The sequence below is a fragment of the Melozone crissalis genome, unplaced genomic scaffold (assembly GCF_028551555.1).
Source record: "Melozone crissalis strain CALT ecotype California unplaced genomic scaffold, PUWL_Pcris_2 ptg000005l_1, whole genome shotgun sequence".
Taxonomy (NCBI): domain Eukaryota; kingdom Metazoa; phylum Chordata; class Aves; order Passeriformes; family Passerellidae; genus Melozone; species Melozone crissalis.
Genome location: NW_026535783.1, coordinates 65,044,439 through 65,066,993, shown reverse-complemented (window position 1 = coordinate 65,066,993; position 22,555 = coordinate 65,044,439). Strand labels below are relative to the sequence as shown.

The window sequence follows — 22,555 nt, the reverse complement described above, 5'->3', positions numbered from 1 at the left end:
CCACTTCCCCGCTGAGCGCTCTCCTATCCGCGAACTCGATCCGCTCCCGGAAACTCTCAGCTCTCCTCTCAGTCGCGCCGGCGAGGTCTCGACACGGCTCTCGGTCCCGGCGAGGCGGGCGGGGGGCAACTTCTCGCACTTCTCCGGAGAAAGATTTGGGCCGCTCCGCTCCGGGGGCGGCAGCGCCTGCGGTCCCCGCCGCGGCGGGAGAACTTTCGCCTCCGATCGCGGGGCGGCGAGAGGGGCCCGGGTACGCCGGCCGCGGCGGGAGCAGCGCGGCGGCGCCGGCCCGGCAGCCGCGGAGATGAAGCTCAGCCGGCAGTTCACGGTGTTCGGTAGCGCGGTCTTCTGCGTGGTGATCTTCTCCCTGTACCTGATGCTGGACCGCGGCCACTTCGACCACCCGAAGAGCCCCCGGCGGGAGGGCGCCTTCCCCAAGGTGAGCGGGGCGGCGGCCGGGGCGGAGGTGGAGGGGAGGGCGGCCGTGCTGCCGCTCCGTGCCCTGGCCGTGCCGCTGCCGGAGCGCCGGGGCGCGGCGGGGACGGGGCGCGGCGGCGGCGGGGCCGGCGGGGCGGGGGCCGAGCGGGGCCGCCTGCGGGCGGCGCTGGTGCCGGCCCGGCGGGGGGCTGCGGCGGGAGCGGGCACAGCCACAGCCAGAGCCGGGCGCGGGGCTGGCGGGGCTCGCCCGGCGGGACGGGACGGGACGGGCCGCGGGTGGCGGAGCGGCGTGCGGGGCGTGCGCGGGCAGGACGCGGAGAGCTGTTAGCTCGGGAACTCAGCCGTGTCAACAACAGGTAGACTTAGGGAAATGCTGACTCGGTGGCTGCTTTCCTTTCCGCTGAGCCGTGCTTTGGGCTGTGGCTGGCTGACCCGACTGCTCCTCATGGTTAAACAACGCAGTACTTCAGTTCTTCACTTTCCTGTGTTCGTTGCGTGGCGGAGAAGTTTAGAAGCTGTGTGCCGTGACTGTGTTCTAATAAGGAATTTTTGCCCGTGAGAAGAAACATGCATTTCAGAGAGGACGTGGTTTGCTGTGCAGAACGGCACAATACGGCTGGCTATACACAGCTGTGTGTTCTTATAGACAAAAACCCAGCAAAACCCCACAGCACAAAATACAGAGTTACAACCTATTTATGCTTGCATGGTACTTATTTTTATTTTTATTGGAAACAAACCGAAGGAAAATATATTTTACTACTGGACTGAGGACTTCAAGTGAATAAAAGAACTCTAAAAACTTAGTTAAAAAGTAACAATTATCTCTCTGTTAGAACCACTCTTGTTTCATTCAATGCAAAAGCAATAATTGATACAATTTTTTTAATAGTAAAGACAAAAACCTCGACTTAAATGTAAAGGAAGTGAGCAGATCTGTTCTGCCTTTATTCCTTTAAGTTTCAGTTCAGGGGTCAGCCTTCAGTTTTTGCAGGAAGGAAGAGAACAAGAGGAAGAGGAGCAAGACAAGGCTGCTACAGTTCAGTGTGAAACTCCAGCAGGAGGGTAATGCCACATGCCTCTCTTGTAACAGCTAAGTACAAGTGCTGCTTTGGGAATATGGGCAGTATCTTATGTGAGGAAATCACTTTATGTGTCTTTATTCAGCCAGCTGAGTTCAATACATGTATGTTTTAAAGTCTAATGTTAGACGTTGGGTTGAAATACTTGAGTGAACAAGAAAGATTTATTAGACGTGTTTTGTCTTCCATTGTCAGTGTCTTGCAGTTGTCTGTTCCTGTCCTACAGTGTAATCCTGGTCAGAGGTGTAACATGGTGCTACCTCTTGTGACCATGGGCTTGGTACCTTGATCTGTTTTCAGGCCTATTCCTTCTAGGTGGTGTAGTCAGCTAGAGACAAGCGTTTCTCCTTTCATCCTCCTCCCTCCCTTTGGTCTTCTAGAACAGTCTGTCGGTGTTTACTCTTTTTGTCTTTTCCATGCCTAGATTTCTTTGAAGTTTCTGATTCTCAGTGGAAAAACTTCTGCCTTTCGAGGGTCCTTCCTTTGGGTAAAACAGTTACCTTTTCCTTTCTTACTGCTTTGTCTTTTGAGGAAGTTACAGATGAAATGCAAATGTTTCACTTTGTTACAACTGTGAAACCTCTGACACCTAGCAAATGCTTTCAGAGTTTTATAACATCAGTTTGAAAAAATACAAAAGATAAAGAGTGAAATAGAAGCCTCTAGAAATATATGAAAGAAGCACTTTAATGCTACTACCTCAGCTGACAAAAAGTTGTTTGTGTCAGTGCAGTGTTGCCAGAGCTCAAAGTACTCTAAGTGAAACTAGCCACAGATGTAAAACCTTCAGGCTGTTTTTGGTTGAAAAAAACGATGGCAGCAGACTGTTGATTTAAGAATGCATTTTCTTTTCTGATGACAAAGGTCAGAATTTTTTAGCTTGAAAAAAGGAAGTAAGATTTTTTTTTTTTTCTTTCAGATATTATTGGTTTGTTTCACCTCATACCTCTCTGATTTGGCAACGTGCTGTGCTGTTTCTCTGTGCAGCTCTGGTAAAAACACACGTCACCTTTCATGTCCCGGAAGTTGCACATTGATTAGTTTGTTCTTTCTGACCTACGTGGCTTACAATTAGCTCAGAGAAGTGGCTACTTCTGGAAGCAGTCCCTTGTTTTAGCTTATAAGCATTTGCTATCTAGGTATTCTGTTTGAATTCTACCAGAACAAGAGATGGGATTTTTCAGCTGATAGCATTTGTTGAGCTGTATTCACCTAAAGTGTCATGGTAACTAGTGCCAGTAGTAAAATAAGTTATTAGAACTGCTGCTCCATTTTCGTTACCACGTTTTTTCCAAAGCAACGTGCCTTCTCTTTGTGTGGTCTCAAGGTGGCTTGCATCAGACTCGGTCCTCTTTTAGGCTTTTCAGTGTAGGCCAGTGGGGTCAAGACAGTGTCCTCACAGAACTTGCTTGCTTGTTTGAGAGTTCAGGACACAAACAAAAATGTCTTGTAGAAATAATTTGTGGGCAAGAGCTTCCAAGATGGATAAATATCCATAGTCAGATGGCTTTATGTTCTCTTTGACCAAGTATTTAAAGGCTTTTCACTGTGGTACAGAACAGAACCCATGGTCAGGCTTTTGACACAGCAGTAACTTTGTGTCTTTTTTGGTGCTTGTGTTGCAAAAGCCGGCATCAGTAGTCAGTTTCACAGTGGGTTTTTAACGCGCCTATCTATGCTGGGGCATCATCAAGGCAACTGTAATAGAACTTTAGTTAAAGTGCTTTATATCCTTGTCATCATTGGTGGTGCATTTAAATGATAATAGCAGAAGATCTCTGAGTTGCCATAGAATGGAAGCTACTGGTAATTTGGGGAGAAATAAGTACCTATAATACATGTAGAGCAAGGCTTACTGACCTCTCCTCTGTAACTCCTGCAGGTACCTTTCTGAATCCTGCCTGTTTGTCAGGTGTATATTATTCTGGTGATGATCATATCACAATCTTTATCTGAGCCAGTTCATAGCCATGGGATGCTCCTGTCTCAGGACACATATCAGAATATGATGAGCCCTAGCATCCTGTCTCAAGTCTAGGAACCATGTTACAACATGGTTGTGCAGAGACTAGCTCAAGGTGCAGGGAGGGCCTTAGGTGCATTTTTAGGTTATTATTGTAGCAGTTGTCTGTACAGATTATGGTGTAAAGTTCTTCTGATTTACTATAATGGAAAAAGAGCTGAGTGTATTGTTTTTGTTAGCAATAATACAATATTCTCTTGGAAATCTTGTGTGACTGCAGAGGAAGGAAGTCTCAAAGTGGTGTTTAGACCTATGACATTGCCTGTGCCGCACGTGTCATGTATGAGGGATGTGTGGGCTAAACTGATAACTGCTAAGTGAAAGCTACATTCAAATCAAGTCTGAGAAGACATCCATAAGCAGCTTACCTTATAGAACTTGTGTTACTGTGTACAGATGAATAACAAATACTGATAAACCCATATTAAACTGTTCTGGATTTTGGACTCATATAGAAGAATAAAAATGGTATAATGGCTTGTGGACTGTTTATTTTGATTCTAGATCAAAATAAGGGTCTCACCTAAGCATGCATGGCACACACTAAAAGTCCAATTAAGAAAGAAGAAAAGGAAGTTTTGTTTGTAATAGTGTCTTGCATCAGAAATATATGCTTTTTATGTAGTCTTATGATGAAAGTTAATTTTAATGAATTTTATAGCTAAGCAAGGGGAAAACAGCATCACGTTGAATCATCCGCTGTCACTACCTGACAGGTAATGCTTTGAACTTGACCTTTCTCCTCTATGCACTTTTTCACATTACTTGGTTTAGCTTTTATGGGACAACATCTCTGCACTGTGTTAAATGTTGTTTCTGGAAATACATTTTTGAAAGTCAAGACTGCAATGATTCTGGAAGGTAAATGGACCAGCACCAAGGAATACTTCATTTTCTCTTTACTATTTTCTTTGAACTTTATTAAAAGGCAAAGCAGAAACATACAGGAACTAACCAGCTCACCATTTTCTTTTTACTAAAAAACTGTTATTTGAATGAGATCTCCTTTCCACCTCTGTGTATTTTCCCCACCTCTGTCTTTGACCACCATTTTTTGAAGCACACTCTCATCTCATGTGTGTTAACTGCTTTTATGAACTCACCAATTGCCCTGCATCAAAGAGAGAGGTGATCAAGAGTGTATTTGTTCACAGAGTGTATTTGTTGTTTTGTTTTTGTTTTTTTTTTTCTTGCTTGCACATTTTGTGTAAAGTTCTGGCTAAGCTGCAGTCAAGCAGAAGCTATTAGCCTCTTTCAATTACAGTCTTTAAATCTGGTGTGAAATGTTGAGCAAAATATATTTTACAGAATACATAGTCTACAAAGCAGTAACTCTTAACTATAATTGAGCACATCCTTCTGCTACCTAGAGTTATTGCCTAACTTAACGGTATAAACTAAACAGAGAGAGGTTTTCTAGTTTGTTCTTACTTAAGCTTTTCTTTGTCTAATCCATTAAGTTTTGACTTGTTTGAATGAAAATAACCATTATTAAAGTTCCTACTCTTAATGGCAAATAAGTTGTGCTTCACTTTTGTACTGCTAGACGTTTAAATAAAGATTCAGCATAGTATGGAGGAGAATCAACAGATTCTCATCAACAGATGAACACAAAATACATCAGTGACAGTAGTAGTGAATATTTTTCGGTTTAATTGACTTTAAACTGAATATGTCTGGATTTCTTTTTCCTTGCCTTCAGGTCTCTGTCTCCTAACCCTAACCCTAACCCAAAACTAGTCCTTAACAGCATGGCTTATATTTGTCTCTGTAAATGCTATGAAACATAAGTCTAGTGTAATAGTACATTAAACGTTCTTATTATTGCTATCTCTGGTGATAAAGCAAAATGTGAAAGTCTATCAACTTCTTAAAATCTATTTGTCAGGCTGTTGCATCTTTGAATCAGAATTTTATCATTCTCTGAAGAATGATAAGACTTTTGTAGTTATTTAATTCAGAAGATTTCCAGTGCCTCTGTAAAGTGAGCTTTCTTAGAATAGTGCTTTAAGGGTAGGAAATTACTAACAAGGTCTCTTATGTTCTTTTCATTGTCACAAACGCGCATAAGCCCTCTGCACGGATCAGCAAAGCCTGCAAACCTTGATTTGTCCTTTAACCGATACGATACATTGTATGCTTGTTTTTTCTTCTGGATCCTGCTTTGCTAAGAAAATACATGCAGAAACAGTGTACTCAAATATCAAGCTTTGATCGTACATTGGATTACATTTTAAACTTTTACCTGCTTGTTTTTTCTGTGCAGGAGGTGAATGTTTAATTGTATATTTAGTATGTTCTGTTCACTGTACAGTGCTCTGGTAGCGAACAAAGAATGCCTCCTGGTGTTACCGTCTTGATAAGCTGGCATCTCATCAGAGTTTGTATCAAGGTTTTGGCAAAGATAGCTCATGATTTCTAGAGATGTACCTGGATATAGTCACTGGCAAGAGTGGTGCAGAAGACTGTTATGATGGCTGCCATTCACTGCAGCCAGAAAATGAGACTTTGCTTCCTCACTGCTTAATGTAGTGAATGTGTCTAGGCAATGACCTCAAATTACACGTCCTTTGGAGAGCTCTGTCCTTTGTGGTGCTCCACTTTCTTCACCACAGTTCTTTGGTACACCAGAGCATCTAATGCAGGACACTGGCAGCTCCTTTGTGGTCTCCTTTTTCTTCATGTGGGTGAGAAAGGGAGTGGGTTCTGGCTTGTTTTGAACCCAGCACGCAGTGGTTGCTGGCTGAGTCTGCATGCAAATAACCAAATTCCAGCTGACATAACATCAGAAGTCTCTAATCTGGATTTCTCCTCTGCCTGTCTGTTTCTATGAGATCTCATCTGTGGCCCTGTCATACTCCCTCTTCAGTTATTTGAGCAAGATATCTTTTTCCTGATGAGGTGATCACTAGTGGTCTGTTGGTCTGCATTTAGAGAAGAAGTGTGCATTCACTCAGGAAATGCAAATTTCAACTACCATCTTTTCTGCAATGTACAGTGTTTAGATAGGAGAAACTGAACCCTCTCTACTTCCTCATAATGAAACATATTGGACTGTCATCGTGTTACTGGGCTTCCCTCCATGTGTTGGGTGTCACTGTGCTCCTTTCTGGAGAGTCCTTGCCGCAAATCAGACTGGTGTCAGGAGCAAACAGAGAAGGACAAGCAGAGGGCAGTGGGAAAGCAGACTGCCCTGGAGTATTTGGGGCATGAAAACTGCTGAAGGGTTCAGAGTGGCTGAAGCATAATGATCTGTTTATGTAGCTGATTCATGTGGTGATAGTGGCAGGTTTCTCAGGGCAGCTAACAGGTGTGGACACAGGTGTTCCAAATGGGAGGAAGGTGTGTGGATCTGTGCCTTCACATGTGAAAATTCTGTTGGTTAAGTCCAACCCTGCGTAATCACGGGGGGGTGAACAGGTGTGCTGCTCATGTGATGCCATTTTCCTACCAGAGCAGCTGTACCTACTTTTGGTAGATTTATTGGCACTTTGCACTTCTTGTAGAAGAGCTTCCTATGCTGTGAAGTAACAGAAGGATTGGCTTTATTGTTTTTTAAAAAAATCTTTATTTACACATTCAACAATGTAGATTAACAGAGCGTCCTTTAGTGTTCACTTGTACTGGGATATACTTCATGCATCTCCAAGTTCTGGTGCAGTTAGGCATTTCTCAAAGCCTTGGATCAAGGTTCCTTCTTTTCTGAGAAGACTTGATGCTGTGAAGTCAGGGATAGTTCTGCTGACATTTATGACTTGTGTACCTACTAAAGTTTTGCTATTCAATATCTACAAAGCCATATAGAACCCAACATTTCAGACAGAATTGGTGCATCTCTGCTCAGATTAAAAAAAAGTTAAAAAGTCTCTCTGCTAACCCTCTAATGTGTGGAAAAATTGAAGTTTTAATTTAAAAGAATACTGTTTGAGTATGGTTTTAGTAACGGCAAGGATCTCTGTTTTGTCTTTTAATTAGTATCCCCTGTAACATGCTTCTAATCTGTTTTTCTGGTAAGGCAAGGTCTGTTACTAGCAATTAATAAGATAAAACAGCTTTAGAGCAAGTTCAGTTTGGTACTGTTTGGCCTTGATATTTGAATTCCGCTGCCTTCCTTTAAAAATGCTGAAACTTGTTGTAGTGCGTTTTTGTACTTTGTAATACTTTGAAGTAGTTTTGTATGCCCATATTTTTCCCAAATGGTTTATCCCAGACTGTACCCCCTTCCCTTTACCTGTGTTATCCCTCTTCCTGGATGAGATCATCCCTAAATCCCCACCCTGGCTCTCTGTCAATCACTCAGCATCCCATCCCCTCCATCCAGAAGCTTTGGCCCAGGTCATCGAGTGATTCGCCAGAGGCCAGGAGTCAGCCCCCCAAGCCTCGCCCCATACTCTGTCCTATATATCTATCCCCCAGCACCCATCCCTTAGGGTCACTTATTGGTTGGTAAAATGTTATCTACTTTTGGTTTCCACCTCCCTTTAAATGTAACCTTGGCACATCTCCTGGGGCTCTCGCCAGGAGGCCCCTGAGGTGCAGGAGCTCTTTCGGGACTCCCAGAATAAAACCTTGGATTAACCCCAGCTAAGAGTGAGCCCTTTATCCTCTGCCGATGTCTCTGGTGTCTCTCCTGCTGCAAAGGCGACCAGCCTGGGTGCCCTCGCTGCCCTCGGGGCACAGAGAGTGTGTCCCCGCTGTCGGCCGTGTCGGGGCTGCCCCCGGTGTCTGGGACTGGCCCGGGCTCCTGAGAGGCTCCCAGAGGGACAGAGACAGCTCGGCGCCCCGCCGAGGTCACATTTAAAGGGAGGTGGAAACCGAAAGTAGATAACATTTTACCAACCAATGAGTGACCCTAAGGGATGCATGCTGGGGGATAGACATTTAGGACAGCGAATGGGGCAAGGCTTGGGGCGCTGACCCCTGGCCTCTGGCGAATCACTCAACATCCTGGACTGAAACTTCTAGATGGAGGGATGGGATGCTGAGTGATGGACAGAGAGCCAGGGTGGGGGTTTGGGGATGATCTCATCCCGGGAGAGGGATAACACAGGTAAGGGGGGGGAGGCGGGAGTACAGTCTGGAATCAACCATTTGGGAAAAATATGGGCATACAAAACAAAACTACTTCAAAGTATTACAAAGTATAAAAATGCACTACAACAGAAACGGAATTTATTTTTGTCTGTTAAATTCATTGTTTTGAAGAGTTTGCAGTGTTTTTCAAATTCAGCTCATATTTTAAAATAATTTTACTATTGATCAGGCACTATCTATTTAAAATTAATAAGAAAAGGTGAGTGTGCAATGAAAATAGACGTAGCTTTTGCATAATTGAGATCCATGTGAAATTTTCACCTTGAGACTGGATTCCTGACATAAACTATTTTCATGCTGAATGGAGGCTGGGATCCATTTCTAGTGTGAGATGCTATTGTTTCTTAAAGTTAATTCTCATGGATCTGAAATTTCTCAACAAAAAGCAAAACCATTTTGATGATCTCAAAAATTTGATTTCCTGCAGTTTGAACTTGGGTATTGGATGACGTCTTGGTTGCATGTTCTTAACTGTAGCTTTTTATTTCTTGCTTTGCATTCAAGCTGAGTTGGCACATGGCATGATTAAAAGCTTTAGAAGAGAGGCATGGTGTATCTCAGTCTCTAGAAAAGAGAGCAGACTTTTCTATATTAATGTCCTCTGTTAGGTTGCATAATGGGATATCTTTGTAAGGATTTCTTTCTCCAAATAACAGAAGATCTACCTCCAAAGTTAAAGTAACATACTTTAACAGACTTCTGGAAATAAGTGTCCTAGGTAGGCTGAAACCTTGCAGCTTACAAATTATTGCTGGGTGTTTGTAGCAACTTATGAAGTTGTTGATGTTTGAAGGTCATCTGGTAACAAATTGCTATTTGTAGACAGAGAACTTGGTTTACAAAGAAAAATATTTTGTCACATAAAAACCAGTAAACTGATAGAATTGTTATAGATTTTTCAAGGTTTAACATATAATAAGTTAAATGAAAGGTATGTCTTAAAGACATCAAATATGACATGACCTCCAAATTTGGAGGAAGTTTATATCTGTCTTCTGGAGACTGGCAGTATATGATGGTGGAAGGATCAATCAAACTCTTATTTTATGAGGTTTTTATTTGTTTGTTTTCCACTGTGTCTGTTGCTTTCCTGGAGAGCATATAATTGGCTAGATGACATAAACCAGATGGGTGGTGTTTTATCTGATCAGTTAGTTCACAGGCTATTGCTAGGCAATGTGAAACTTTTGGTGGAAGAAAGTGTAAAATACTTCTACAGCACACATGAATGAGAATAAAAATTTTAAACAGTTGTCTGATTTTACAGTTGTAGAGACAGTGTTGATAGTGGTGGGATAGGTGTGAGCAGTACTTTAGCTGCTTGCACACTTGATAACTCTGAACTGTAGTCGTATGCAGTGAAGCTGGGAATGATTTGTATGGGTGGCAGCTGTGCTGTAACTTCCTAGGAATCTACAGATCAGAGCTTCTGTTGGGCAGTGTGTAAAGCCCCTATCAAGTATTGTTTTATATATGTTATTTTTAGATTGAGTGGCATAATAGGCTATTAGGCTTCATGTAGAGAAGCCCTTCTTACTTTCAAAATATTACAGATATTGCAAGGGAAAACACTAATTTTACATAGGAATGTGTACACAGTATCTTTAACAGCATTTGGAAGATTTTAGTCTGGTTGTTTCTTTTGTGCCACCAGGTGGCATGGGACTACAGTTTGTTTATTCTATTTTTTTTTTCTTTCCAGTATTCCATCATCTGCATATTGATTTCTTTTTGTTTTCAGTTCATTGGTTTTATCATTTTCTTGAATTTATCTTTAAACTGTTGGGATTCTAGGATGTTGCTCCTACATCTCACTTAGTTTGATTTGGTTTTGTCATCAAAATATATCTTTGTCTTTTTGGAAACAGTAGCTGTCTGCCTGTGTTGCATTTTAAAACCTGTTACTGTTTTCAGGATGTATCAATCTAAGAAACAGAGACAAGCAGTGGATTGGCACTTTACGCAGCCCATAAAATGCAGAGACAAACTAATAGCATTAAAGAAATACTAAAACTTATTGTCTGAAAATTATTAAGAACGTCCATAAAGGTAGAATTGTAGTTATGACAGTTAAGAATCTGAAGTCATGGTTGGTAACTCTTGCTGAGGGTTTGGTTTTCTTTTTTTATTTTTTTAATTCCTGAGGACTTTGCAAAGCCAAGGGAGTTTGAAAGAATGTACACATCAATTTAGAAAGGAGACCTAATCCTTGCAAGCTACCGTTGCTGCAAAGAAAAAGACAAATATTACAATTATATTACTGTTGAAAGGGAAAAAGGTGTCATGTAAAGATGTTGTTTCTAATATTAAATTACAATCCTAAGAAAATAAGGCAGTGGTGCTGGGAAAAAGTCATTAAAACCAAAAGTCACAGAGTAACTGTCTACTGAATCAATAGTATTTGTCTTGAATGTAATGGTAAAATGTAGATACCTGAAACCGAAGCAGGTTTTGCTGCTATGACAGCTGCTTGCAAAAATATCTAATAATGTGTTGCATGTTTTCACATCTGAATTCAACTTTAATAATAGAGAGTGACTGGTTTTTTTTTTTTTGTTCTCTTGTCATTTCTTGTTACATTAAAGTCATTCTGAGGAAATAAAGAAATTACTGTTAATGATGATAGATATCCCTAAGGTCATATTAAATAATCTGGCCTTTTTGATTCTGTAAAAGCTAGCACATTCATGTCTGATAAAAAGCATCCCTCAAATAATTTGAAGGAGTGGCTAGTACATGAGAGAGGGCAGTTTTAGGGTGTCTTGATCGGCTGTGTTTCCTCCTGCATCCCAACAATGTAGTGATTAGATAGCATTAATTCGCTTTGTGGGATCTGTCTCTTCCAAGTTGCGCTGGAAGATGCATTGACTTCTTTCAATTTCGGCTGATGCTGTTCTGCAGCCTTCCTCTTGTGGAGCTCTCTAGAATATCTATAAAATCTTGCTGTTTGGCAATTGGAGATGACCTTCTGGCTGAAAATGCCATTAGCTTGATATCTCTTTTACAGGATTTTCTTGATGACTGTAATGGTCCAATTATACAGACTATTCCTGTGATCAGGCTGTTAAGGGATCTCCTACATCCATGAAGTTCTTTTGTTAATTTCTCTCCAACTTCTGCTGAAAATCAGAAAAATGGTATTTATATTTTACTTGTATGGGAATAAACCTAAAATGTTTACAATATCCTCTTAATCCCATCATGATGTGACTGACTTGTAAAAAATTGCTTTCTGTTTGATGTTCTGATAAATGAAAAGATCAGATTTTTTGAAATGAAAGATGTGAAAAAAGTTGAATTGGGTGTAATTGCTGCTTGACAGTGTGAGACTTTAAAGAGTATCTTCGTATTACTGATTAAATCTTGTGCAGGGAATTCAAGTTTGCAGAGGAAAAATGTATCTTTTGCTATTTTTCTCTTGGGCTGAAAAGAGAAAGTTCCATGTGTTGCATCAATTCCTTATTAGTTTGCCTTTATGTAAAATATAAAATAAAGATATATTTGAATTTTCTGTGAAATCACACCCTATTGTGAATTTTTTGTTTTTGTTGTTGTTGGGGGTTTTTTTGGGCTTGTCAAGAATTTTTCTGAGAAATAATTAAACTTTACTTTTTATTTCTCTCCCCTAGGGCCAGCTTTCAATACTGCAAGAAAAAATAGATCATTTAGAACGCCTGTTGGCAGAAAATAATGAAATTATTTCAAACATACGGGATTCCGTGATCAATCTGAGTGAATCAGTAAAGGATGGGCAAAAAAATCCAGAGGCTGTAAACATCGGTCAAGGATCTGTTTCTGAGCTGTTCCCTTCTGCTTCAGCTTTGCTTGCAGTTGATTCTGAGGATTGTTTGTTTGCTTCAAAAAGTGGAAGTCACAGTTCAGGTGTACAGGTAAGCAGTATGTTTTTCTGATTCTGCTGGAGTTTTAATTGCCACTATGTGTTTAAATCTAAAAATGTCAAGTTGCTGGTAAAATCCTGGTACTAAGACATAATAGAATTGTTGAAGTGACTGCTGTATTTAACAGATGTTATGAAACATACATACATACAATTTCCTTTATATCTTTTTTAAAAGTTCTCTGGAAATTGAGTAATGATTGTGAAGAGCCAACATTTGAGAAAGCTTAAGAGTTTTTTGTAAAAAATAAAACACCTCACAGTGATTATTGTCCCACCAATTCTTTGGAAACAATTTATTTGAGTGTTTCTTTGAGTTTCCCCAAACTCTTCTAAAACTGATGAAAAATAAACTGGAAATAGTGGATTGGCGTGGTTTAACTAGATTTTACTTTTAGGGATGTATGTGTAGATGAAACTTGATGGGTAGGTAAAGAATGCAAGAATTAGTAATTTCAAAAAAAATCAAAATTTCATAAAGAGTCCTGTCTTCCCTTTTGAATGTCATTTCTGTATTTCAGCATTCCTGTGTGTCTTCAGTTTGTATAGGCACTTTGATCAGAAAGGAGGAACATATACCATGTTTGCTGCTTGGCATAAACTGTGGAGGTTGAAGTTTTAAAAGTCAAACACTTCAAGTTGAATTTATTTTGCTTTCTGGTGATGCTTTTGAGTTCATGGACTCTTATATATTCGGTTTTAATGGAGTGATTCAGGAGCACTGAGAATACTCTGTGAAGTTTGTGATCTGTACTGTTTTTGTGAGTCTTGTGGGAGTACTATAAATATTCATAGCACTCTAAAGCAAAGATTAAATTTTGAAGTCCAGCTTTCTCATTTTAGAATTTGAAGTATTTCTCTTGCAGGAGAACGACAGTGGACTTCAGACAAATAAATGCACATATTAGAACAATTGTAACCTCTGATGTATCACGCTTAATACTTTTAAACTCTTCAGGGATAGGCACTACCTTAATGTCTTTTATAGAGAAAGTAGGCTTTTTAAAGGCAGTATGTGAACACCTCTTTTGGTGTCTGATATGCATTAAGACTTCTGTGCAGGGAAGTGAAACATCTGGAGCTGTGGTTACAGGCTTTCAAGTTAGTGGATTATTAACAGGTACATTGTACAATCTGTTACTATATTAGGTGATGTACTTTGTTATGTGCATTAAAAATAAGTATTAGTAAATGAATTTTGATATAAAATATGTTATCTTAAATTCTTGGGTATGATAACCTGTTATGAAGGGAAGGTAAAACATGTTTTCTAAAACTGCTTTTTGTTTTTTGCTTCACACATGGGTAATACAAGAATATACACCTGCTATCACCCAACTACCTACCTAATGGGGATCTGTTGTAGTTATACTTCTTTTGGATAATTTTCTTTGTTTTTATGTATATTCACATGTAGATAAGAAGCAAACACCCTGTTCCCCTACTCACACTTTCCTTTCTTCCTTGTGCAGGGAGGAAGGCTTTGATGTTCTCTGTGTCATTGCATTGCACCCTCTGCTCAGCAGGTTATTCACTGCCATCATTAAGTCACTTTAATAGTGCTTCTGTACACAGTTAGTTTCTCACCCTGTGAGTCTGAACTGCATTTCAGTTATGGAATCTAGACTTGTGTTTGACTTTAAAAGACCTTGACTTTCGCAGAATTCCTCTAGCACCATGTTAACAAGCTGATCTAAATCACTGATCTAAATAGTAAAACTAAAAACAGTTTTACTATTTAATACTTTACCAGCCCTGATGTATTCTGCATGCTCAGTTAATTTATTTGAGACATTTTCAATAATTATTTTGAGCACTTTTTGAAAGAAATATGTGTTAATTTCTGCTGTTTGTAAGCATTAACTTAAACCCACAGATTTTTACATTACTTCTCCCATATTTGTCTCTCAGGTGGGTAAATGAGAGACTAGAAAGTAGTAAGAGCTAATATAGGTGAGATTAAGGGTTTGGATTAAAAAAAAAACTTTACAGAATGAAGACAAAAGTATTTTCACTGAATAAATCATGGAAGTTGACTATAGTTTCCCATAATGGAGATACCATTGTAAAAATATATTCAAATATGGATTAAAAAACCTTGTGATGATACATTGAGAAATATTGCTAGATTTGTTACTCAAAGATATGTGATTCCATAAATCAGAAAAACCAAGTTTCTAACAACATGAGACCAAAGAATTCTCGTATGGGACAGCTGAAGGATGTTTTTTTCGTGGAGGAATTGTAAATCAAGAAATTGTTTACTTCTACTTGTGCTGTTTCTAAGTTGTTAGAAAACTGTAACAGAACTGGAAACTGAAAATAAAGGTGACTTGAGAATGCTATAATTTAAGTCAGGTAAAGGACTAATGTGTACTTTTTTCCCCCAAAAGATAAATAATAGAGACAGATAATAAACTCGCAAAAATGAAGATGACTGGATTAAATATGGATATGACCTGATGCTTTTTCAGTTTAGTAGTTCAAGTATCTGGCATTTGTGTTCAGAGAAGATGGAATTCTCAATAGCCATCATGCTGAGCTGGAAGGTCTTTTAAATAACACAGTGAGGTGTCTCCTCCTCTTGTCCATTTCAACTACTGAAGCATCTAACATCAGGCTTAGTAATGTTACTCCTTTTGAAAATGAGACATGAATCACTCTTTGAAAAGGTGGTTTGAAGAGGCATGATATATGCTTTTATTTCTTCTGAGAAATAGTTTAGTATTCACTGTTAAGATGTTCTGATGTTTTCATGAGGTTTATATAATTTCAGCAGTTTGAGTCCTTGAGTATAGAGAAAGAATAAGCACATGTAGAAAAAAGACAATGAATGACCTTCCCAATGTTTTAGTAAAAAGCTTGTAGCAGCATGGCTGTCTTCTGAAGCAGCCACAATGAAGACAGGCAGCATCCTTTTTGAATTTCTATCTGTTTACTGTTCATAAAAGTCCTTTTTTGCTATACCAGTATTTTATACTTAGATGTGAATCTAAAATATCTCTGTGAAATACTTTCTTTAACCTCTTTTGCCATTTGCTGACTGGCTTGGAATTTATTCTTCACTTGTAATCATGCAACTTGTTCAAGTGACGATGCAATTTGTAATTAATCCTTTGCACAATTCTTACTGAGGATGGTGTTGCACGAAAGAGAAAAAAGATTTAACTTCTGTCTTTTAGATTTCTTTTCGTAAGTGTAGGGATTCCAGCCTGATCTGGCTTTAGTTGATTTAGTGGAAGTTTTTGATTTTTTTTTCCTTGTCTTTTTTTTTAAACTGCTTTTAATTAACCTCTGAATCTGAATGGTTGAGGTTGCTAGGGAACTCTGGGTGTCATCTGGTCCAACCACCTGCTCAAGCAGGGCTACCAAGAGTCAGGTGTCATGGATCATGTCCAGGTGACTTTTCAGTATCTCCGAGGATGGTGAGTGCACAGTCTGACTGGGCAACCTGTACCAGTGCTTGGTCACCCTCACAGGGAAAAAGCTTTTCCTGATAGTCAGGAGGAACCTTCAGTGTGTGCCCATCACCTCTGCTCCTGTCTCTTGGCACCACTGGAAAGAGACCGGCTCCATCTTCTCTGCACTCTCTTCCTTTGGTTTCCTGGGTGCTCCTTCTTGCCATTCTTGAAGACAGGAGTAACGTTGCTTTCCTCCAGTCTTTGGGCACTTTTCCTCATTGCCACGATCCTTCAAAGCCTTTTAAGTGTGGCCTTGCAGTGAAAGCCAGCACTCATGGGTGCATCCCACCAGGGCCCATGGACTTAGACACATCTGACTGGTTTAGGTATTCTTTGAGCTGGCCCTGTTTCCAGAAGAGACAATCACTTCCCTGATTGTGCTGGCCACATTGTCTCTGATACAAGCCAAGATGCCTTCAGAGAGGCACTCCAGCATGCTGATTTCCCAGGAAGGATTTTGGGGATTACTGTGTGATTGTGCCTTGTAGGTACTTCCTTGCTTGTCTACAGATGTTGGAGGTGATCCAGGTTTATTGATTTCTTATACTTTTTTGAAAATCCTTCCATGTGACATTGTTCCTGACAGCTACTCCCTGACAAGACTGCTATTGATTCCCCCAGTCCCCTTTTATTCTTAGCCAGAAGCTCCTTAATAGTTCAGCTGTCTTCCTGGCAAAGGTACCTCTGCTGCCCTTCTCATCCAGACCTTATCTCTCCCAAGCAGACACAGATCTGAAAACAGGGTCAGAGAACCCCAAACACCAACTCTGAGGCCAATTATTTATCTATACTAGCAGTGTCCTCCTCTCACAGTCTTATCCCCCTCATTGGTAGATAGAAGAGGACACCACCTGTGACCTTGATTACGTGTAGAATTCTGCAGTAAGTTTTGATGCAGTCTGTGCTGCCTCTGGCAGTATCACTGATCCCCACATGGAAGTATAACAAGGGATAGTAGCCATTGAGTTGGACAAGCTTCAACAGTTCCTCTACAATACCCAGGATTTAGGGCTTTGCAAGGCAGCAAACATCTCTAGATGATGGGTCAGGGACTCCAAGTCTTATTTCCTGAATCACAGTTTCTGTCTCTTGAGCTCATAGTCATATCAGCTTGGTTTGAAATAGCTGTAAAGTGGTAGATGTCAGGGAAAAAAAGCTATGAATGTTAAGACTGTAAAAATTAGTATCTTGAAGAGAGCAGAAAGTTGCTTGTTGAATTCAGACTACATCCATAAGAAAAACCTCATAAGAATGTGTGGAATTCAATTAATTACTACTTTTAAAATTAAATTATATTTTCATGGTTGGAATGTCCAAAAAATTTATCAGTATTAAGGCCATTCATTGATAACTGGCAAATTTACAAAGTATGCACTTATATTTTCTTCAGAACATTATATTGCAGAGAAAAGATATAGTTCTTCAAACTCAGGTTTTAGAAAATACTGTATTTAGAAAATATGAAATAATAAAATATTATCTATATTATATATTATATAAAATATGTATTATTTATCTAATATATAAATTAGCCTAATAGGTATTTACAATATATGCTATTAGGCTGGCCAACTTCAGCATAAACCTTATTTGGGCCCTTCAAGCTGACGGTACAGAATGAACAGATGTTCAAGTATTGCACCTGTGTTTTCCACTAATCAATATTGTCCAAAGATTGAAGCAATCCTGGGGAACCAGTGATGTGACAAGATCATCTCACACAGGCCAGAGATGCCTGGTGTACATGGAATCCCTCACAGGTTTTAGGTATCTAGTGCACATTGCAGGCCCAGCTGACGCTCTGCTAGATGTAAGATTACTGAGTTATTTTCCCTTCTTACATTACTTAGTTTCCTTTATGCCTTAAGCTAAAGGCCTGTGGTGGATTGACCTTTTCTGGCTGTCAGATTCCAACCCATCCAAGGTCAACCCACTGCTCTGTCTTTAAGCACCAGGATCTTTGTCTTGAAGATTAAGAGATAGGGAGTGGTATGGCTAAAACTTGGACTGAACATTCCCAGAGTGAAATAACTGTGGGGATTCTTTTGTTGTTCTTGTGAGGTGAAAGGGCAAGGAGTGGAGATTTACCTTGTGTGTGGGTGTTGTAAAAAATTCCCTTTCTCAGGATTTTTATGTCACTTTGATTTTAGTATGGGAAATATTGGGGATTTTTTGTTAATGTTAATGAAGTTTGTGAAGAATATTTGATGAATGTGTATTTTATTGACTGTTCTGAAGTAAGTGTTTCACAGAGGTGAGGGGTGGAATGCTCTGGGTGCAGATGTCCAAGTGTTGCCAGTGAAGGTCTCCAGTATCTGTGAGGAGAGGACAGACCTGCCTGTGCCAGACACAGCTCCAGACCCACCACAGGGTACAGCCTCCACCAGCAAACTGTGTCAGTACCTCTGGCAGAATGGGTTTTAAGAAAGGGTAAAATGCTGCCTGACAGTCTAAAGGCTAAAAACAGAGGAGGAACCATCCTATGAACACCCTGGTCCTTGATGAAGGAATCAGAGAAGGCATTCTAGTCACTGGAGTAGGTTGGGAAGACCACAGTGGAGGGAGAGTTTCCCTTGTGGAAACTGGAAACTTGTGTGGGATCTCTCCATAGTAGAGGGATATTTTCAGGAGGAACTGGAGCCTGTGGGGGATCCACACTGGAAGAGTTCCTGACATGCCATGGCTTGTGGCTGTCATGCTGGAGCAGGCAAAACATGTCAGAGGGAGAGAATGACAGAGAGGAAACATCATGGACTTCTCTCACTATCCAACTCTATTTTAATTGGCAACAGATTAATTTAATGTTCCCAAAGTCAGGTCTGTTTTTCCTGTAATGAAAATTGGTAAGTGACCTCCCTGTTTTTATCTTCACCGATAATATTTTATATTTCTCCTCATGTTCTGTTGATGAGGAAAAATGAGAGATCAGCTGGGTGGAGGCCAAAGTCAACTATTGCAAGGCCTTAATTTCTTTAGTTGGATCATTTGTTTCAGATGTCAGTAGTTTTTTAAAGTTTTTGTAGCAGGACAGAAAGCGCCTTACCACTGGGAAGGTTTAACTCTTGTGGAGTTGAAGTAGTCAATGACTGCTATAGGAGTCCTTTTTTTGTGTAGATGTATAGGTTTTTGTAGAAAGTTTGTCAGGTGTACAATTGTATTCTAACATAGGTTTGGAACTGATTAAAGTTTAGTTATTAAACTAGAATGTCAGGAATTGATTGTCTGATGTTAATTCATGTTTGTATGTTGTTTTCTTAAAAGCAAACCAGAGCCTTACAAAAAAATTTTCTTGAATCTCATATCAGTAGACTCTCTTTGAAGTTACATGGTGTTCCCTAAGTTTCAGAGGAACTTGTTACAGTAATTCTAGAGTTGCTTTATTTGTCTGTAACCTTTTTATTTGCATCGACAAGTGAAATATGTCCTTCCTTGTGCAATTAGTGTACTGGGGAACAGGAAATTTATAAGAAGTTTTGTTATAGCAGTTGGCTGTGTTATCAACATTTTTGCTGACAGCTTCTTTCAGTTCCTTTTTGTGATTTTGATGTTTGCCTCTATCTCTCTCATGCTGTCATTACTTCTTTCTCCGTTTATTTCCTTCATTTCCTGCATTCCCCTGTCTAGTGTACTGTGTTATTCTGTATAATCCTCTTCATACCCTCCTGCCCAATACCATTGTGAGCTGCCATAATTTTTGTGACTTAAGGCTCTTAATCCTACTGTTTATCTAATCAATGTCAGTTTTCTCAGAACAGAGCCTGCCAAATGCTCCTGTTCCTGGCAGCTGTGTCTTGGGTGTCCTAGTGTGATTTGAAACTTGCTCTCATTTGTCAGTTTTCTATTCATTTGGCACATCATCCCTCCCTCTGTAATGAACAAGCTGATCCATTTTATGTGAAAACAGCTTTACTTTTTAATAGCAGAACTGTTTCTGTGAATTCATATTTTATATTCCTTTAATTTTTCTTTTTTAGATGCTGGATGTCTATGACATTCTTCCTTTTGATAATCCAGATGGTGGCGTTTGGAAACAAGGATTTGATATCACATACAATGAAAATGAATGGGACAGTGAACCACTTCAAGTTTTTGTTGTGCCTCACTCACATAATGATCCAGGTAATATGTTAATTGAATTGATTTGGGGATCTAGAGACTTTTGAATTAGGAAATGCATTGTCATTTCTGTTAAGATTTGGATATTTTTGAAACATTCCAGTTAATATGTTAGATTTAAGTCTAGCAAGGCATGAAACAGATGTTTGATTTAAATGCCATTGACTTCCAATGACAACTGTTATGATACAAGTTGTATGTCTACTGAATTTATTAACTGGAGCAGAACTTCAGTGTTGAAATTGAAAAGTGAGGAAATTCTGGTAACACATTCAGTTTACACATTGCTGCATTAAATACCATCAGTTTTTATTTTGATTTTTTGGACTGTCATAGATATTTAATCCTCAGCCTGTGCTAAAGAAATGTGCTTTTGGAAGATGTGACAACGGCAAATCAGAAGGTTTTGGCACTTTGTTCAAATTTTTTTGTGCACACCCCCAACCTATAGTAGAATAATGAAAAGTCTAGATTTAAACAGAAATTTAAGTATACCTACATAATTTCCACCCAAGTGGGTTTACAGCGTAACAGACAAAATGGAGAACTGTTCCTTTATTTTGGAATGACTTCTTGATAAAATTTACCAAGAAGTGAATTATATTGCTATACTGTGGTCCTGGTACATGTACACTGACCATGAGAATGTGCTCTCTTGTGAATATTTCCTGGGAGGTGGGTGAATCCTGTAGTTTAGGGGAATTCAAAGGTGTACTGGGACATTCCTTGTTTAAGAGGTTAGGCGTTGTGTACAGTAGATTAGTTTCTAGGTCTTTGGGTAACACTTGCAGCTTGGCTGTGGGTAGGAGCATTTGGGCTATATGGTACCTGAAACAAGAATGTGTCTGGTGAGTGTACTGGCCAAATATCATCTGTTTAGGAGATAATGTTTGGTTTTTTGATGGAGTGGCGTGAAGTATGATGTGGATTATCCTACATTTCATGGGCTGTCTGGTGGGGCAGATAGTGTGATGCATTGCTACATATACCCTGAAAGTGTGAAGAAGACATGCTGGGGGAGGAAAGGGGAGGGGGAAGGAAAGGCATGGCTAGGCGTTCCTGTAGTTAAATTTTGTAATGATGGCTTTTCAGGCCATAAATCTCGGAGAGAGGCTGAGTAGGAATTTATGATAGAATTTGTTTTATTTTTAGGGTGTGTTTTGTTCTAGGGGGGTTGGCAGTTGCATCTAACCCCTCCCCTTACTACGGGGTGTTGGGGCTAGTTGTAGCAGCGGTTGACTAGTAAGTTTAGGGGTCTCCTTTGTGTCTTTGTTGCTTGTTATGGTTTATTTAGGGGGGATGTTGGTAGTGTTTGTTTATTCAGTGTCATTGGTGGTGGATCGCTACCTGGAAGCTTGGTCTAATTGGGGTGGTTTTGGTTATGGTCTTGGGATAGGGTTGGTTGTGGTGGTGGGGCTTGTTACAGGGGGTGTGTTGGGGTTATTAGTGGATGAGGGGACGGTGAATAGTGAATAGTGGGGGTTTGTTGTCAGTCTGGTCGGATTTCAGTGGGGTGGCTTTGTTGTATTCAGAGGGAGTGGGGTTGCTTTTGGTTGGGGGGTGAGGATTATTGTTGACTCTGTTTGTGGTGTTGGAGCTTGTGTGAGGGTTGTCTCAGGGGGCGACTCAGGCTCTTTAGTGGAAGGGTCAGGAAGTAGTTTAGATAAAAAGGCCAGCTTTGGGAGCTGGAGATGAGGGTTTGAATCCTTTCTTCCTGAGACAGGATGGTAGGGTAACTCTAAGAAGGGGTTTAGTCTTCAATCTTTGGCTTACAAGCCCAATGGTTTTATAAACTATTAAGAGTTAATTAGAGTTTGAGTAGTTTATTCTCTAGGGAGGCTGCAAGGGGGAATAAAACTAGGATGATTTTGAAGTAGGGAAATGAGGCTAGTTGGCCAATGATGATGAATGGGTGTTCTACTGACTGGCTGCCTACTCAGGTTAGGATGAGGACGTTGGCAACTAGTGTTCAGAATAGGATTTGTGATAGAGGGCAGAAGGTTATTGATGTCAGTTTTGATGTGTGTAGCAATGGAGTGAGGAATAGGACGAGAATTGAAGCAGCTAGTGCTAGTATGCCTCCTAATTTGTTTGGAATGGATTGGAGGATGGCGTAGGCAGATAGGAAGTATCATTTGGGTTTGATGGGTGGGGGAGTCACTAGTGGGTTAGCTGGTGTAAAGTTTTCTGGATCACCTAAGAGGCTGCGGGAAGAACAAACATTATCTCCTAACCAGCTGGGAGCACTGGTTGTTGTCATAGAAAGTCACAATTAAAGTGATATTAAATTTTACTACTGTATATCTCTCTAAAATTTAATTTGTTGTATGAAGTACTGTGGATCTGAGTGAAGGTATAAACATAAATGGCTTTTATCTGCACGTATATAGCATTTTCCAAGAAAACGAGTGCTGGAATGTGTAATTACTATATTACTGTCCAG

At 40.0% G+C, this 22,555-nt stretch overlaps 1 protein-coding gene across 1 annotated transcript in view; it reads left to right on the top strand.

Moving 5' to 3' along the window:
* The first annotated feature begins 291 nt into the window (after positions 1-291).
* MAN2A1 (mannosidase alpha class 2A member 1) overlaps positions 292-22,555 on the top strand; it is a 105,417-nt gene continuing 83,153 nt past the window's right edge. Inside the window, exons 1-3 of the mRNA XM_054286414.1 lie at positions 292-439; positions 12,267-12,527; positions 19,971-20,115. Coding sequence (XP_054142389.1) covers positions 305-439; positions 12,267-12,527; positions 19,971-20,115 — 541 coding nt within the window. The 5' untranslated portion in view covers positions 292-304. The remainder of the gene's footprint in view (positions 440-12,266; positions 12,528-19,970; positions 20,116-22,555) is intronic.